General features: G+C 52.1%; 6 protein-coding genes across 6 annotated transcripts; 4 read left to right on the top strand and 2 right to left on the bottom strand.

Annotated features, from left to right (window-relative positions):
* Positions 1 to 1,257: 1,257 nt before the first annotated feature.
* On the top strand, positions 1,258 to 4,206 carry A1O9_12798 (F-box and leucine-rich repeat protein GRR1; the record flags this gene model as incomplete). Its single annotated transcript, XM_013398320.1, has 2 exons — positions 1,258 to 2,730; positions 2,782 to 4,206. 2 exons carry the CDS (start codon positions 1,258 to 1,260, stop codon positions 4,204 to 4,206), a joined length of 2,898 nt encoding a protein of 965 aa, XP_013253774.1.
* Positions 4,207 to 5,178: 972 nt separating this feature from the next.
* Positions 5,179 to 6,915, top strand: A1O9_12797 (uncharacterized protein; the record flags this gene model as incomplete). The annotated part of the gene is made up of 1 exon (XM_013398319.1): positions 5,179 to 6,915. One exon carries the CDS (start codon positions 5,179 to 5,181, stop codon positions 6,913 to 6,915), a length of 1,737 nt encoding a protein of 578 aa, XP_013253773.1.
* A 1,181-nt stretch (positions 6,916 to 8,096) lies between these two features.
* On the top strand, positions 8,097 to 9,220 carry A1O9_12796 (uncharacterized protein; the record flags this gene model as incomplete). Its single annotated transcript, XM_013398318.1, has 2 exons — positions 8,097 to 8,524; positions 8,593 to 9,220. 2 exons carry the CDS (start codon positions 8,097 to 8,099, stop codon positions 9,218 to 9,220), a joined length of 1,056 nt encoding a protein of 351 aa, XP_013253772.1.
* A 1,013-nt stretch (positions 9,221 to 10,233) lies between these two features.
* Positions 10,234 to 11,646, bottom strand: A1O9_12795 (uncharacterized protein; the record flags this gene model as incomplete). The annotated part of the gene is made up of 1 exon (XM_013398317.1): positions 10,234 to 11,646. The coding sequence occupies one exon, from the start codon at positions 11,644 to 11,646 to the stop codon at positions 10,234 to 10,236; it is 1,413 nt and encodes a 470-aa protein (XP_013253771.1).
* Positions 11,647 to 14,271: 2,625 nt separating this feature from the next.
* A1O9_12794 (uncharacterized protein) lies at positions 14,272 to 15,126 on the top strand (the record flags this gene model as incomplete). Its single annotated transcript, XM_013398316.1, has 1 exon — positions 14,272 to 15,126. A coding segment is annotated over one exon (855 nt), but the record flags the coding sequence as incomplete, so codon positions are not given.
* Positions 15,127 to 15,738: 612 nt separating this feature from the next.
* A1O9_12793 (26S proteasome regulatory subunit N5) lies at positions 15,739 to 17,377 on the bottom strand (the record flags this gene model as incomplete). Its single annotated transcript, XM_013398315.1, has 4 exons — positions 15,739 to 16,836; positions 16,890 to 17,126; positions 17,185 to 17,241; positions 17,291 to 17,377. The coding sequence occupies 4 exons, from the start codon at positions 17,375 to 17,377 to the stop codon at positions 15,739 to 15,741; spliced, it is 1,479 nt and encodes a 492-aa protein (XP_013253769.1).
* Positions 17,378 to 17,472: the final 95 nt, after the last annotated feature.

The following is a 17,472-nucleotide window of genomic DNA, read 5'->3' as shown; positions in this document are numbered from 1 at the left end:
GACTCGTCCTTTGACACTCTGTACTTGGTATAGTAGTGTGAGAGACAGAGTACTCGGGGCTTGGGTCCTAATCTGCTGTTCCTCCTCCCTACTGGAACTCCCTAACTAGTTAGATAATTCATCACAAGTCATGCCCCCAATCAAGCCCGGTTTAACCACCTATCAGGCTTAACCCTACCTCGCTAGGCGCTTTAGGTAAGGGCTTGCCCCAGTTAAACCGGAGCAGCCCTGTCAGACTGGTCATCACTGGGCTTAGCCACACCTGAATGACGAAGCATCGACCCAATTTTGAAAGCCGAACCTCAAGACCCCAAGCCCCAGCGTCCAACCTTACAGGAGGCTCTTCGGATGTTGACCCTGACGGAACAAACGTTGGGCACCTGAAGGCATCGCGATAGGTAGCCCTCTGCCCTTGTACGGGTGCCCCTGGGTGGTCCGTACTGGGTGCCAACCTAAGGCTACCGTACCTTACTTAGTCTTGATATGGGTGTCGGCCACGGCTGTATCCATCCAGTCTCCATACAATCTTCAAGTCACGCAGTCGCACCGTACGGGGCGCTGAGTTGAGTTCGAAGCTACAACCACGGCCACGGCCACCACTTCCACCTCCACCATCATCACTCCTGCTCCCTACCAACCAACAACAACAAGCTCCATTCCTCCTCCCTCATCCACCTCTTCTACTACTATCTCATCACCTACCCGCAGACTGCGATCCCTCCACCAGCTCGTCACCCTCATCCACCACCAAGAACGCAGACTCCCCATCTTCCTCTGCCTGCGCCCTCGATCAGGAGAGGATCTCCCACCTGTCACCGCCGTCGACGTCCCCTGCAATTTTCCTCCATCACCTCTCCTATCTCATCCGCCACTTCAACTCGCCCCGACCGCCCAGTCCTGCTGACTATTACCATTCTGCTCTCTGTTCTTCGAGGATATGCATACTATTTTATCTCCATCTGCATTGCCGTTTGCATCTTGTTGAACCTGCCACTCCTTTCATTACCAACCAACCCAATCCCGCCGCAGCCGCAACCGCAACCGGGCAAGCCTTAACCGCCCACCACTCTCCCACCTCGCTACCTCGCTCCCTCGCCTTACGCCATGCACATTGATATCAATCGTCTTGCTTGAAAGCGTTTGTTTCGAGAGAGTCTGGATTTGCGCAGTCACAGTCACTCGGACGATCTATCCTCGGTGCCTACGACAACCACGACAGCCACGACCACTCCTCCTTCCCGCCTGACCACGTCAACCATGGCTGCCGAACCGCGACATCGCCTTTCTCCTATCCATACTCGAAACTTGAGTACAATCACTGTTGACTCGGACAGTTCAGATAGCTCCCCGTGCCCTGGCGACGATGAAGATACCGATTACTTCATGGCACATGCCAATGACTCCCAGTCCTCTCTCGGCGCAGTCACGGCCATTCGAGATTGCGATGACGATGTCGACCTCGAACAAGTCCACCGCCTCTCACCCATATCCAAACTCCCGCCTGAGATCCTCATTGCCACCATCTCCAAATTGACCACCACGTCCGATCTCCGAAGCTGTATGCTCGTTTCCTACCACTGGGCACTGTACACTGTCGGCGTATTATGGCATCGACCTCTATGCAATAAATGGGCCAATCTACTGAGCGTTGTCGCTGCTCTAGGCAAGGGTGACAAGAGCTATTTTCCATACCACGAGATGGTGAAGCGACTGAATCTGTCTGCCATCGCCGACAAGGTCAATGACGGAACGGTCCAACCATTCAAGAACTGCAAGGCCGTCGAACGTCTGACTCTGACAAACTGTTCCAGGTTAACTGATTTCGGCGTCGTCGGCTTGGTCGATGGCAGCAAGAAGCTCCAAGCTCTCGATGTCACCGATCTAGATGCTCTGACCGACCAAACCCTACACGCTGTGGCAGAGAACTGTGTCAAATTGCAGGGCCTGAACATCACCAACTGCTCCAATATCACCGACGAGTCGTTGCTCGAAATCGCCCAACGTTGTAGACAACTCAAACGACTTAAGCTGAACGGGGTCGTGCGCGCCACCGATCTCTCCATTACCGCTGTTGCAAGAAACTGTCGCTCCATCCTCGAAATCGATTTGGCCGGCTGTCATTCCATCTCCTCTGAGTCGGTCACCGCCTTGTTGTCAAACCTGCCCCATCTACGCGAGCTTCGCTTGGCCCATTGCATCGATATTAATGACCTGGCCTTCACTAATTTGCCACCCCGACTTTCCTTTGATGCCCTCAGAATCCTGGACTTGACAGCTTGCGAACAAGTTCGCGATGACGCTATTGCCAGAATAATCCCTGCCGCGCCCCGCTTGAGGAATCTGGTCCTGGCCAAATGCAGACACATCACCGATCGAGCGGTGGCATCAATTTGCAAGTTAACCAAAAACCTACACTACATTCATTTAGGCCATTGCATCAATTTGACCGATACCGCTGTTATCCAACTGGTCAAAGCCTGCAACCGAATTAGGTATATCGACCTAGCATGCTGTTCCCGCCTGACTGATGCAAGTGTCCGCCACCTGGCTCAACTTCCCAAATTGAGAAGAATCGGCCTGGTGAAATGCCAGAACTTGACCGACTCGAGCATCATGGCATTGGCACATGGCCCCTTGTTATTTAGTCCCACGGGCAAGATCGGTGTTCCTTCGCAATTCGTTTCTTTAGAACGGGTTCACCTCAGCTATTGTGTCAATTTGACTTTGAAGGTGAGCATCTCATGCCCTGAACGCCTGGTGACAATCTAATTTAGGCTGTAGGGCATCACTGCACTTCTCCACAACTGTCCGAGGCTCACCCACCTCTCCCTAACAGGCGTCCAGGCTTTCTTGCGCGAAGATTTGACCCGATTCTGCCGTGATGCTCCCGCCGAGTTCACGCACCCTCAACGAGATGTATTTTGCGTGTTTTCTGGAGAAGGTGTACAGCGGCTTCGTGAATATTTAATGCGTCTTGCCATGGATGAGGCCCAGAGAGAAGGCCGTGAGGTGATCGATGACAACCTACTGGATGGTGTTGATAGCCCCGGTACAGATACTATGTCTGACGATGGAACCATTGATGGGAACGATCAGCTTGTGGATCCCGTCCTCAATCCTCATCGACACGGCTTGTCATTTGCCAGTACTCCACGCACGAGACCCCGACCTAGAAGTTTGCATGAAATGCGAAGTTACCACGTCGACATGCCCCTGATACCATTTGATCAAATACAGCGGCTGGGCCCCTGGACACCAGGAGAGCCGTTTACTCCGGAAGCTCGAGCTGCTTTGGCACCCCCGCACCTGAATCTAATGAGTTCCAGCAGTTTCGAGCATCATAATGGCTATGATTCTCAATCTCGAAGTCCTGGACGGTCTCTTGGCTACGAAATGGCGGCAGAGTACAGTGAACGCGCAAGAAGTACTTCGCGTACTCCTTCACGGCGGCATACCTTGGAATCCAGTTCTGGTGCATTCGGACCTCCTACAGTACCCATGCATGGTTATGGTGAGAGCAGTTCTCGACCTCTTGAGCTTGCGCATTACGGATCTGACCCTCGAACTGGTTATTTTGACGTTGATGATATGAGACGATTTCCGGGATGGACTAATTCTAGCGCATTTGTACCAGAGCATCCCCGGCGGCACACCCCGGGAGCAGCTTTCAGGAACCCGGGCGACGTTCGGGTATCCAATCTGCGACCTGAACCGGGGTTTAGTGCCTTTGATGCCAACCACGAGGCCATCATGTCTACCATCCCTGGCAGCCGATCTGCGAGTCGCCATCCATCACGATCGAACAGTCCACATGCTTCTCGTGTGAATAGCCGAAGCAGGCTTGCCAATCTCATTCCCAGAAGCTATACCTCCACCCCTCTCAGCCAGGGCGAGAATGGGGCCCGATCCTCCCGACAATCACGAAGTCGAGAAATATCGAGATCAAGGATGGAAGAAGAGGCGCACCGAGAGGCGATGATTCATGCACTTGCCGAAGCAGATGCAGCTCAACAATTGAGACCTAGTACCTCCAGGATGGAGTCTGACGCCCCAGTGCCGCGTCCGCTACCGGCCTTGCCTTCTGAAGTGATGGAGCCGATTCCCGTGGCAGTAACTTCACCTGTTGCAGCTTCACAGCAAGAATTCGTGGGGATTCAAGGTGGTCCAGAGCAGGATATGGACCAAGATGTGCCAATGACACAATGAGGAACAATTAGATCAGGGTTTGACCGTCTTCGGCTTGAAGGAGCACCAATTTAGACGGGATCAAACATGAATTCAACGGATCAAAACGACTTAAGCTACGAAGATGATTCTCCTGGTTTTTGGGCTTGTACAGCCACCCGTATCAGCAGGTTTATTGCTGGATCATGAGTGGGGTGCAGGTGTACCACATAACGCTACGTTTCATACACCTGGACTGCCAACGAGCAGTGAGCATGGAGTTTAGGAGGTCTGGCCACGTGGAAAACGGTGGTGCTTATGGAATGGGGATCAAGATTTCATATTTTGTTTGCGAGTATTCGCTGCACTTGGGAGCATTGCCACTGGGGCTTCGGGGGCTTTCAAGTCGGCGATCAATTGGACGCATCCGCATTGTGGAAAGCGACCACAGCGCATGTGCATGAGCATTACGTTTCATTCGCCTCAGCATTTCCCCATCGTTTAGTACTAGTATCAACAAGACACAGCAGCAAGAAGTTAGTGGACTTAGTGGACTTTCAAGACAAACAACCATTGCCTAGCATCATCCGCTCTTCAAGAGGACTCTCCTTTCTTGTTGGATTCTCAATACCTGCCAAATCCGCTTAACGTCGAGCCCGTGTGAAAGCTCCACTCGTTACCATCACAGATGAGATAGGTAGAGGCCCAGTTTAATTCTAAACGGTGCACAGCCACTTGGCTGTGGCGTTCGCCTGTGGCGTGAAAGTTGGTCTTGGCAGTAGCTCGTTCTCTAATCCCCACCTTTCGCAGCTACGTACAGCAAGTGCGGATATCAAAGCGCATGATTGCTTTGAATACTCCTCAGTCCTCTCTAGATTCTCTAGATCTCAGCGGCAATCAACTATTTCCATCCTCCGCTCTCCTATACAGCCTTGATATGTCTCATCGTTCTCTAACACGATGGGCGATAGGAAGATGAGATAGCAGGAATCCAATTGCCCTTCACACGCCATAATGGCGTCACGACGGGCCATGTCCCGGCCGTCGACACTCAATTTCTTTCAAGGTCATCATGCAACACGGCCGCGTCCACGATCATTCACGCATAGAACCTCTCTTCTCCTAGTTGCTCGACCTACTCCACGCCCACAGCTGCCCTTCCTCAACCCTGTGTCTCGAGTAAATGCCATTCAAGCCCAGGTAGGGCGTTTCATCTCCACTGAACGCAAGCAAAGATGGAAACACAACTTCTGGCGTCAGGTCCGATTCCACGGTTATCTATGGCCCTCAATATTCCTTGTCGTCGTCGTCATGAACGGCCTCAAGCATGTCAAACTCGAGCAGGAATACCCCACGCCGCCGGAATGGAGCTTTTGGACTCGCTGGTCATATCGCATGGCCAAGTACTCAGAGTTCGAAGAGGAGGCCAAGATTCATCGTGTCTTGACGGACTGGAGGCAGGCTGGAGTTTACTATATGGAGGTACTGAAGAGGCTGGAGAGCGAAAAGTATGATGGAAAAGATCTGGTTCGTAACTCTTCAGATCAGGAAGACGGCTTCAATATCAATGCCAAAAGTGAGCAGTGGCAACGAAGCTATCTTGAGGTCTTGATGGGAGCTGCACGTGTTTCAGAGAATCTGCAGGGCATGTGTAGGAGGAAAGGCGATCCAAAGGGCAAAATCTATCCTCGAGAGTGCATCCCCGGTCCTGATAACCCACGCCCCAAGCCCTTGCCATGGAATAAGAACAAATCTCACAAAAATCCACCACACGCCCACGAGGTCGAGGATGCTTTCCCATCTCCTCATATCTTTTACAATAGAATTCTAACCACCGACAGCTTCACCACCAGAGAACGGCTCGATGCAGCCCTGGCTTATGCTGACTGGATGGAGTTTACCGGCCAGGCGGAGGCTTCAGATCAGTGGTACCAGCGAGGTGTCATGATTGCATCCCGGGCTTTGCCAGCCAACGTGAGAGATTCAGTGGTCGACTTGAACTCTGGCGTTATCAACAAAACTCATGATGAGGATGTTACGGACAACGTCTTGAAAGCGTCCACCGCATTAGCGGTACACTATGCTAGAGGCGGGCGTGTCAAGGATGCACTACCAATATTCCTCAGTGTATTGCGAGCTAGGAAATCATTGCCCCCGTCGCCATTGGGAGCAACTGGGAAAAAAGAAAGGACCAGGCAAAACAACAACACTTGGCTGGAGAATCTCTATGCTCTAAAGGATTTGATCATCGAAAGACCATTTCCTCCTCCATCACCAACGGGAGACGAGCGTCCTTACCACACCTTAAAAGAAGCCTGCGAAGAAGTCGCTTTGATGACCTACATTGGTGAAATTCTGTTCGCTACAAGCGAGAGTGAACGGGAAAAGGGGCTGGGCTGGACGAGAGATAGCGTTGACGCTGCTGAGGCTGTCATGTGGGTCATGGATGAGCAGAAGGTGGATGATGGTCGAGAAACATGTCGTCAATGTCTTGAAACTGGGCTCCAGAATTGGAAAGAAATGGCACGTCACATGGCCCGGCTTGCGGGGACGAAAGAAGCCGAAATTCGAAATGGTTCTGGACTCTTAGGCTTGGGGTTCGGCAAATCCGGACAACTTTCAAAGGCTCACCAGGAGACGATGAGATGGGAGGAAGAGAACGAGGTTATCGAGCTGAGACGACAGAAAACACTTCCTTTGACACAAGCTCCAAAAGCTGTTGTTGGAGACTGGCGCGCTAACTCTGCCTGAAATCAGCCGCGATGATCAGTATGGGCAGGCAAATATCAGCACGAAGGATGCTAAATGCCGGTTTTGATACGTCCCAATACAGAATATCATACCATCGGCATTCGAGTATCTTACATGGACACACTATCTGCTAGGCATGTTCCAAGCATACAGGAGGCCAACCAGGTCAGCCATTGGTCGCTGCCAAGCTACTGTACAAGAGCTTGAATTCCCATTGATAGCACCCAGGAGGCTGCAATGGAGATCAATTGCAGTTATCCCGTTGTGTCTAATCTGCCCCACCGCACGTCTTCCACAGGAATATTCTTTAGAATACTAAGTTTTCGAAGGCGGCTGCAATCAAACGGCACGCTATAGTGTGCTGAGCTGTTCTCTACGCGGCAGTCTATCTAAGCAAACAACGATTGCTCAGCATTCAACGACAATGGTATAGTGACGGGTGTACGCTCTATTGTACCTGGGTGCTATTGAAACAGGTGACTAGCAACTAATTTATGGGCAACAATGAGGCGTCTTGTCCCTCCCGTCTAGTCATTCACACCTTAGACTATATGTCACTTCCCTGGCAGATCACAATTAACACTCACATGTCCACCGCTTCATATTGTCCCGCTGCTATTAGAGCCTTGTCACCGGTTTATTCTGACACGAAACAAAATGGCGCGACTCTCGCCAATTCCAGATTGGCAGGAGGGAGGAGAGCTCGGCCAGAGGTAAGTCCGATGCCGTTACCTCTGCCGTTGCCGTTGGGGCTGCGAAGGACGTCGCTGTCAATCTCCCGGCATCCGATGACCTCACTGTCGACCACTGTCTCCATAGGCTAACGGGTTAAAGTTCTTCCCTTCCGGTACCACTGCGACATCGACGTCGCCGCCTCGCGGCTCTCACTACCGCCTCCTTCACCACAGGGCCTCGCTCTTCCCCCTTCGCCCTCCCCTCCCCGTCCTGGCCCACCGACCAGGAAGAAAGATGCCTCGCCAACGAGGCGTTGTTTTGGCCTTGTTTAAGCAGGTCGTCGTCCAAACTCTCTTCTACTCCTTCCTCATGTGGTTCCTTCTCTGCAAACTGGCAAATTATCGAGTTATAGTAAGTCCTCGTGTCACCCGGAACCATCTGAGCCTCAACTCAACTCAAGTCCACCACAGGATGCGTCTTTCCTCGGTCTCTCGGTCTGTGTCAACATGGAATTCGACTACAGTCCAATCACAGCATCTCTGCCGGCTTTCCTGCCACCAGAAAACACCACCTACCGCGCACCAGATACTATTGACACCTTTCTGAACTACAACTATCGCAATCACAGTGACTGTCAGATCTCATCTCTCGACCTCCACTCGGCATTTGCTCCACTATGCAGGACCCGCGAGGACTTCACCCGTGCCTTCTCTAGTGGTGGACGCATCGGATTCAATCAACCATTCATCCCGTTGGACTGCGATATGCGTTGGTTCACGACTGAAGAAATCTGTGAGATCTTCTCTCGGTTTCAAAAGGTCGTTGTGATTGGAGATAGCATGATGAGGCATGTGGTTGGCGCCTTGAATGTCCTTCTACGGAAAGATCTCGGTTATGGAGCTGTCACCAACTGGAATTTCAATGACCAAGAAACGTGAGTAATAATCGCTGTTCAATCGCAGTCGTTGAGATATTGAATCTCTAACCGAGCCTTCTCTCCAGTCTCGATTGCTTCTGCAACCACCAAATGGATGTGAAAGCATGCTCTGTGCAAGGCATCTTCAGCACATCTTCCGTGCTCGAGCACGACCCAGACTCTCTCGCCTGCAACCAACCCTTCGACCTTGTCATCGAAATGATGCTCCGCTTTCCGCTTGACCCGACCGAAGTCTCCCGTTTCCAAGACCTTCTCTCCCCCACGAAACCCAAGAAGCCATACGCTTTCATCTTCGGGCATGGCCTCTGGAACGACCTTGACATCCAAGCCTTCCTGAACTGGCTGGATGGAATCCTCGCGCACACGCTCGAAAAAGCGCCTTACCTGGATCCTACTGGACGGTATAAACGCGCAAATCCACCGCTCTGGCCTCGGCTCTACGTCACGCCCAACTCGGCTGGGATAAGAAAACCAGACAATTGGCTGGTCAGCCAGGGCGATAAGGCACTCATGGTGTTTGAGGAAAGCATGAGATTCGAAGGCGCCAAACGCCATGTCGAGACACTTGGTACCTGGAATATGAGTATCCAGTCCAGCAAATATGACGGCGTACATTTAGATCTCAAGGGCAATCTGGTGAAGGCGATGGGCGTGGTTAATTGGCTGAACCTCGTTGAGATGAGCGATTGGTAGTTTATTTGACTATCTCAGGAGGTGAATTGAATGCGAGATGTGAATGGAGTTCATGCATGGGCCCCCGTCCCAGACACAATGGAATGGATGACCAGAGCTCTGGCTTCTCCTACCACAGAAGCCCTTTACGAAATAAATGATTTCCACTGATCTGTTCATTGCGTCTCATTGCTGTCTTCAACTGCCCAGTGGCTCTCCTCCAGATCTATAATGATACTGTACAGCCATCATGCCCGCATCCGGCCTTTCTCCGTAGCTAAATAAGGCATTGTGAGTTCCGTTCGCTCTTCCACGTAGCTCTCCCACCAAAACGGGACAGTTAGCCTCAAGAAATGTGCCTTGTGGCTACGAAAAAGGAGCTTCTGCTATCGAAACACGGACGAGAGGCTCAGTCTCGCTTTACTGGTTGCTCATTCCAATGTCAAATATTCATTCAACCATCACGTTTCTCTCACCGCACCTCCCAAGGGTCCCATCAAGGGATTAGAGAGGCCAGCACAGGCAGACACGGTTTCTTTGCTCGGACCCCTCCCTTTTCCCTTCATCCCGTCGTGAACAGGGCTCAGCCATGTGTGTCGCCAAGGCCAAGTATTTTGAGAGGTATATATCCCTGCGTGGGTACCTCGTCGATCTCCTGTTTGCTTTCCTTTCTTCCCTTCACGAAGAGACTCAATAAGCGAATAAATCGCTTTCGCTTTACCTTGGAAACTATGAGTTCGGACTAGGCTGGCGGGTTGGCTAAAGAGGGGCGACAGGACGTGGAATATAGCATAGGACAGAGGAGATGCGGGCGAGATAGACATTGTGTTCAACGGGAGCCTCTGACATGGAATTCATTGAGCCTAGAGGGAGGCACCGAAGGCAATGCGAGGTGATGGACCGACGTTCTTGAGTGGCCCAACGCCTTGCTTTGTAACTACACACTTTCCGGGCGCGGGATGTGCTGGACATGTTTTCGATTCAATGGGACGCTAGTTCCAGATGCTCCATGTAGTACAATCGTAGAGTCGCATTCAAGCTCTCTTCTTGAAATCCCAGCCAACAGCGGCAATTCTAGCCCAAAGCAGCAGCAGGCCAGTGATAAAGATAGTAATCCCCGAGAACAACTGTACGCCAAGCCACGAGCCGGTGTTTTTCAAAATCGCTCCTGAGACCGGAGTCCCCATCAACAGGCCAAATGAGCTCAAAAAGAAACACTGGCCCATCCGGGTGCCCAGTTTTCGCATGTCAGTCGTCAGCGTGACGACGGCGACGGGCGGCATGGACACGAATCCGCCGGAGAAGAATCCGTAGAAAAGAGCGAAGACGATGGTTCCCCCCAGGTTGCTGATTCCGATCCAGATCAGGGCGAGGATGCCGGTGATCATGGAGCAGGGGATGAGGATATTTAGTGGGCCGGTGTAGTCTGCAAGGAAGTTGGGGACGATTCGGCCTGGGATGCTCGCTGCGTTGAGGATGGGCAGGATGTAGAAGCCCAGGTTCTCGGGGGCTATTCCCTTGCCGATGGCGTATGGTTGGATATAGTAGACTGGACCGTAGAAACCGATAAAGCCAAACACCATTGCGATGCAGAACAGAACGTATGGCAGCTCCTTGAACGCCGCGAGATCAGTCAGGTGGCGTTTGTGCTTGGGCATGACTCGCGGCTTCATCACCAGCACGGCGAACCAGACAGTGGTGAGTGAGATGAAGCCGAGCACACGCGTCGCCCAGCCAAAGCCCAGCTGCTGTTCGAGACGGCGGAAGACTATGGGGAAGATGACACCGCCGAGGCTTGAGCCTGATGCCGCGAGCCCGTTGGCGAGTGCCTTTTTGGTGGAGAAGTACTGCGGCAGGATAGCGACGCTGGGGATGAACAGACACCCATTGCCCAGCCCGATCACAAACGCCTGTGCAAGCATAGTCTGCCAGTATGCCTTGGCGATCGACGTCAACATGAAGCCCAGGGGCGTGAGCACCGCGCCGGCTATGATCAGAGCTCGAAAATAACCTGCGTCGTATGCTGGGCCCGTTATCACACCGACGAGTAGAAGTAAAAATGCTTGGATCGACCCGATCCACGAGATATTGCTGGGCGTCTCCGTCCACAGCGGGTTGTGCTCGTAGTATGTCTGGAACACCCCGAATGCGTTCACCGTGCCCCAGCAGTTGAAGAACAGGAAGAACGACCCCAGAACCTGAAGCCAAGCATTGAACCCGCCATTTGGGGGTGGCCCCGGGTCGTCATCGTCGATTTTCTCGGTTGTGGCGATATTCACTTGCTCCGGGGGAGGTGAGTTGGAGATGTTGGCTTCCGCGTCCAGTGCTTGAGACAGGGTGCTTGAATGTGTCCGTACAGGAACCAATCTGGAGGCAGATGGATATGTGTGTTTTACTGGTTTGCTCCCATTGTCGATTTCTTCGTCCAATATCGCCAATGAGCTCATTTTGGTGATGTTGTAAATGAACCCTGTGGGGTATGAGACTGGAAAAGCGACCAACCCGGTGACGGCAAGGAGGACCGCCTAAGGGCTAGGTTGCAGATTGGAGCCTCCAGCAAAGCCTAAATGGAAGGCATACTATTCAATAGTTTAGAGAAGGAGAATACTCAATAGCTCAAATATAGGTAGACAGAAGATCAGGCGGGTATCGACTAGAATTGACCATCAATTGCTACCTGAGGAGGTAGTCCTGATCTGGATAGGACCCCGGCGGGAGGCAAAAGGGAAAGGAAAAGGCAGGGGATCGAGTCATCAGCAGTCATGCTTAAGAGGAGGGCAGTACGAGTGCATCTGGTAGAGGTGTTAGCAATCAGCACTTACTCTCATGTGGAATAGAATCTCCACCAGCAAAAGAGCTTGGTTGGAGCTCTGTAGGGGTGATGATTAATGAACAACAGCACTCGCAAGCCCAAAGAGTAACGGTACTTGACTGCCAACCTCGACTTTGAAAGAGGAGAGGGCTTTTACACAATTGCCATGTCTGGCTCCCGCTCAACCGACAGCCGAGCAAAAACAGCTTTGAATTGCCGACTGGACTGGAAGGCTGCTGGGTGGCGGCCACCACGGCAGAAGCCAAAGGGCGGGCTACCAAGCATTCGTACGCTCGTACTCCGCACATATGTATCCGTACTCGGTATGGAGAACTCCGTACTGTACATCAAAGACTTTGGGTGTGCCGCATACCCGCCGCGACCCACAATGTTGATTGCGAACCTGCGAGCTCCCTTGGTGGAGAAGATCGACATGGGCAGAACGGAATGGGGCTGGTGTCGTTCCGTTGCAATAGTATAAATGTCATATTGTACGGCGTATTATTATCCTTTTAATTGTTAATATGAGTCACCCGGGCGTGTTGCATCGTCGTCATAACAGACCAGCAGGGGGAGGGAGATGAGACGAAATGGCAAAAGCCATCGAGGAAAATAAAGAAGGTGGAATGTGGGACGGACAATATTCTGCCGCCTTTCACCGCCGGGATATAAAAAGTCCTTTTGGCGTTTCACCAAAAGCATCATTCTTCCAACCTCCTTTCTTTCCACACAGGCATGTTTCCCGCAGTGAGACGCGACTACGTCATGGCTGTATCTGCAGACACATTGTCTCCTCCTAAGATTACTGCCCTTGTTGGAAGAATTGCTGTCCATCCTTTCATATCCATCCTCTGAAGGACGACCGCTGGGGCCCTCGCGCATGGCTCACCCCTGAGGGGTAGATAAAACGGCACTTGTCATCAATGCCAGTGACTGTTCGAGCGTGTGCTTAAGGCACTCAATCCCGTTCCCTGGACATTGGCTACCCGAGACAGACGTCGGCTAGGATCACGGATGTGGTGTCGTGCAGCGTGGTAGTCCGCTATTCAGAAGGCATAACCCCCATGTGTTCTGAAGAACACCAAGCTTTGCTCCATGCCTGGCCCCTTCCGGAGCGGTCATCCTTCGACATGCGTCGGCGCATTAACTCTACATGCCTGCATGCTCGGATGGCTTCGACAGAACAGGTGTTAGTATGGAAGCGCTCCTCGATACGGTCGGAAGAGATGTGTCTTTTCCAAGGGATGGCAACTAGGAGATGATGGAGGACGAAGATCAGATACCTTAGGGTACATGGGTAGTCGGGCAATACCGTAGACCGCGAGGGAGACAAGCGTCACGTGATTCCAGGGCCCCAGTATTGAGCCATGTCCATGTGATCTCACAATTTTTCTTGACTTTCTTGATTATTGACACGGCGCGTCAGGCCTGATGAAAGAACATATTTAAACGAAAACGAGGTCCCATCCAGGCATGGAGCAGACGTCACAACACTCGAGTTGAGCGACGTTTTCGGTACTCCATGCTCCCTAGGAACAAGCGGTAAGCCCAAGATGAAACACTTGGACAGCCTATGAGCAGATTTGAAACACCAAACGCCCCTTCTTGAGATCTTCTAACAACACAGCCCAGTATTAGCCGCCATCAGGCGACAGTGGCCATGACGCCAGAACTCGTCGAAGTTTTGTCTTGACTTCAGTGATTCATTGGCTAGGAATGCACCTCGGCTTCCAGCGTGGTGAACCGCGATGATAATAATAGCAGCCCAGCGCCCACGACCACGATTGATCCATCTTGGCCAACTTGACGACCTCACAGTCTATCCACAACAACACAGGCACTGGCCATCGTCGACCTGTTATGCCTCCCAGGGCAGTCTTGTGCTACGCTCAATGACTGCCAGCAGAGACTAATATCCAGCCGATTGCTCTTGTTGCAGGAGCCGCTGGACCAGACGGTCAGTCGTGGCGAAAGGTATCTACAGGAACACATCCACTCTATACATAACATCCAGTATCATATATCAGATGTACTCGCGGCCTGAGCCTCTCATGATCCCGATACCTTCTTTCTTTCATTTGTCCCTTCGATACTGCCAGACTTGAACCGAGGCGGCGTTGTTGGCCGACTTCTTCCCCGTTCGCCTTGCTGGAACAACCTTGCGCTGGTCGCTGTTAACTCTCTAATAATCACTTCATCTTCAAAAGTCAATCTCGTCGCAGACGTCAAGCACTAATCTCTAATCCCACTCAGCCTCATCATGCATTTCACCACCCGCAGAGTTAGCGACGGCAATGTCTTCCCAATCTCCAACCCCCGACCACTCAACCGTGCAACATCCCTCACAGACAGAGGGGGACGATCAGGTTCTCCGTCATTAAACATGCCGCTACCCGACCGCCCACGACACCCGGCTCTCCTCCGCCTGCACAAGTTCCGCACCATTCTGATTCCCGTGACCGTGATCCTAGTCTTCACGACGTTGATCCTCGGCGGGATCTACGCTTACTGTGTAGCGAAACCACACACCGCCATCGCCGACCAACTAGCACAAGACAGTAGCGCCGAGGTCGACGGCTCGATCTTCTCCAGACGGCAAGAGAATTCAGACATCGTGCCTGCTACCAAAGACCCTAACGATCGCGATTACACGGAGCCCCAGACCGCGCTTTTCTTTTACACCCTTACCACCCCAGCAGTCAGCCTCGTTCACCTCACCTTCGAGCTTATCATGCACCACCACACACCCAAGCACCTGAGCAAACGATCCGCATACATCCTTCTCCTCGCAGCTACCTCCCTCCTGGCCGCCGGCTGGCTCACTACCCTCGGGTTCTGGATGCACTGCGAACTGCCTCCTTTGAACAGCAGCCGCCAAGACCTCTGCCCCATCCAGGTCCGCGGCCACTTCATGTACGGGATCCACGAGGTCAGCATTGCGAAGACGGTCGTCGCTTGGCTGATTGCCTTTGCGTATCTCGGCCATGCGATCCTGGTGGCCATCGGCTGCGGTGCCATGAAGCGCGTGTGGAGGATCACTGCTGGAGGCGGGAGTGGGAAGCTCGAGCGCGGCCAGGCTACGGAGATTGTGGTCTCGGTGGATGATCAGTTGAAGAAGGAGACTTATCTTGCGAGTGGTGGGAGATAAAGGAGGCGAGGGTACGCGGTGCATGGGTGCATATGTGTTTCAATCCACTGGTCAGCCGGATCGAGGCCTGGATGGTACTCTTGGGAGTTGATTTGGCTTGTGTTCAGGACAACACAGCCTTGCGTGGCCCTATGATATATATGTATGAAACGAGTCTTGTCACCATTCAGGATGAATAGCTGCCCCGCCGCTGAGGCCGTCGATGCAACAAACGGTATATGGAGTGCAGTCAGAGACAAGTGCACACGTCAGTTTGATTGTTTCCAAAGGTCCCAAAATTAGACACTTCTTGATGCTCGAATACATGGTTGTGGAGGCCAACGGTACTAGGTTTCCCATTGGAAGGTCTCTAATCGAGCGACCACCATCCTCTAGTGCTCTATGATATCCCATAGCCTGACGGAGAAGTCAAGTGTCCATACACAATATGCCAGACCACCCATGACCATCGGGGCTCAGGCCAGGGCTCTCCTCCCACCATAACCGAGCTGTATGCAAGCTGGAATTTACCGTATTACAATACATGGCGTCGGACGATTCTCAGATGCCCACACACACCAATTGTTCGCCTCGTCTTATCTATGCCTTGGCGCTCTTTCGCCCTTCTTCCTTGGTGCCAGGTTGGATACGAGCCATCATCTCCTCTCTTTGCATGAGATGTCCTACACGCTCCAGCAGCCCAAGAAGCCCCTTCATGCTGCTGCCCCATTCGTCAAGCACCTCGTCCGGACCACGCTTGACCTCGAAATTAACGACCCGCGCAGGGCGGTCGATCCTCGCATACACCGTCTTCTTCGTCACCAGGTCTGATATGTACTTCTCCGTCTCTTCTTCCGAAAGGTCGAGCAGCTGGGTCAGCCGGGGGAACGTGATTCGGGTGTAGTATTTCGCCACCACGCGCACATTGTGTTCGATGACTCTGTGTCTCAGGGCTTCGTATCGAGTGTGTGCTTTTGGATCCGTTGGCTCGGTGGTCTTTGAAAAGATGTCGGTGTTGGTCAGGTGCTCTCCGTATTGTTCTTCTACCATGGGCCAGCGCATGAGTTCTGGGATGGTGAATTGTTTCAGGAGAGCGGCGTCCTTGGCAATTTCGGCGTTCCGACTGTCCAGCTGTATCCGGTGCAGGAGGTCGGATTGTTCATTGTCGTACGGCGCAAGAAGGACGAAGTAGATGACTCGTTGCAGGACTGCATGGAGTTGTTCTGGGTTGTTCTCAACTGACTCTGTGTCGAGAACTTGTCGATAGTGCTTGCACACATCAAGATACTTGTCCTCGTGTTTGGCAAGCGTGATTTGTTGCTCGTAGTATCTCAGTTTCAGATCTGTCACATCATCATCTTTCTCTGGCGGTGGCTCGTCTGCTGAGCGATTCTTTTCCTTCTCTTCCCGCGCCTTCCTGTCCTTCTCAATCTGCTCGGAGGTCTTTTTAGGCTTTCGTGCGAAATAACGGGTGCTAATCTTTCGGCTCAGGATACCGGCTTGGACCCAATCGTCGTTTTGTATACACAAGGCCACCTGTTCGAGAATGAATTCTGTCTTCTCTCTTCTGCTCATTGAACCAAATGTCTCGACTTGAAGCTCCGTAAGAATGTCCGCTGCAGCCTTGATGTCTCCTTGCTCTTTTTTGATGTCCGATAGTATCCGTGTGATACGTGCGCGCTCGACTTCGACGAAGATCTGCCGTACCGTTAGTTTTGGCGCTGCATACGAGAATTAGTTGAATGGCAAACCTTGCCCTCGGTAACCGTCCGCAATGCTTCGATAACGCTGAGCTTTATGTCTAGGTTGGGAGTATCATCGAGGAAGCCCATGACAATCTGGACCATTTTGGTGATGGCTTGCTTGAGTTGACCATGTTTCTTGGATAGAAGGAGGACTTGTTCGTTGAGTAAACTCCAGTCGCTGGCATCTTTGCAGATTGTGACAATTGTTTCTAAACATCTTGATGTGGTGGCAAGATCTGAGGACTGCAAGCGGAGCGATCAATTGTGGTTCGCAGTAGGCTTCCGGACGCAATAAACATACCTGTCTAGCTTGTTTCTCAAGAAGAAGAATCTTATCAATGCCTTTTTGAACATCTTTCTAGAGAGTCGTCAGAAACTTGACTCTCAGAGAGCATGGAGCCAGTCACCTTTGCTAAGGCTATCGCTTCCGGGAGGATTTTGTCCGCGTCTTTGGTGTAGTCCTTCTCAGGCTTGAACAACGGGGTTTCGGACATTATGAGAACAGAGAGATGAGGGGGGGGGAAGAGTCCGGTCGAAATAGAGGATTGAGAGGGTAGGATGCTTATGGAAACGATTGCATCAGTTTAGG

Source organism: Exophiala aquamarina (genome assembly GCF_000709125.1).
Source record: "Exophiala aquamarina CBS 119918 chromosome Unknown aczIA-supercont1.27, whole genome shotgun sequence".
Lineage (NCBI taxonomy): Eukaryota > Fungi > Ascomycota > Eurotiomycetes > Chaetothyriales > Herpotrichiellaceae > Exophiala > Exophiala aquamarina.
The sequence above is the reverse complement of the archived record's forward strand: the minus strand, read 5'-3'. Positions and strand labels throughout refer to the sequence as shown.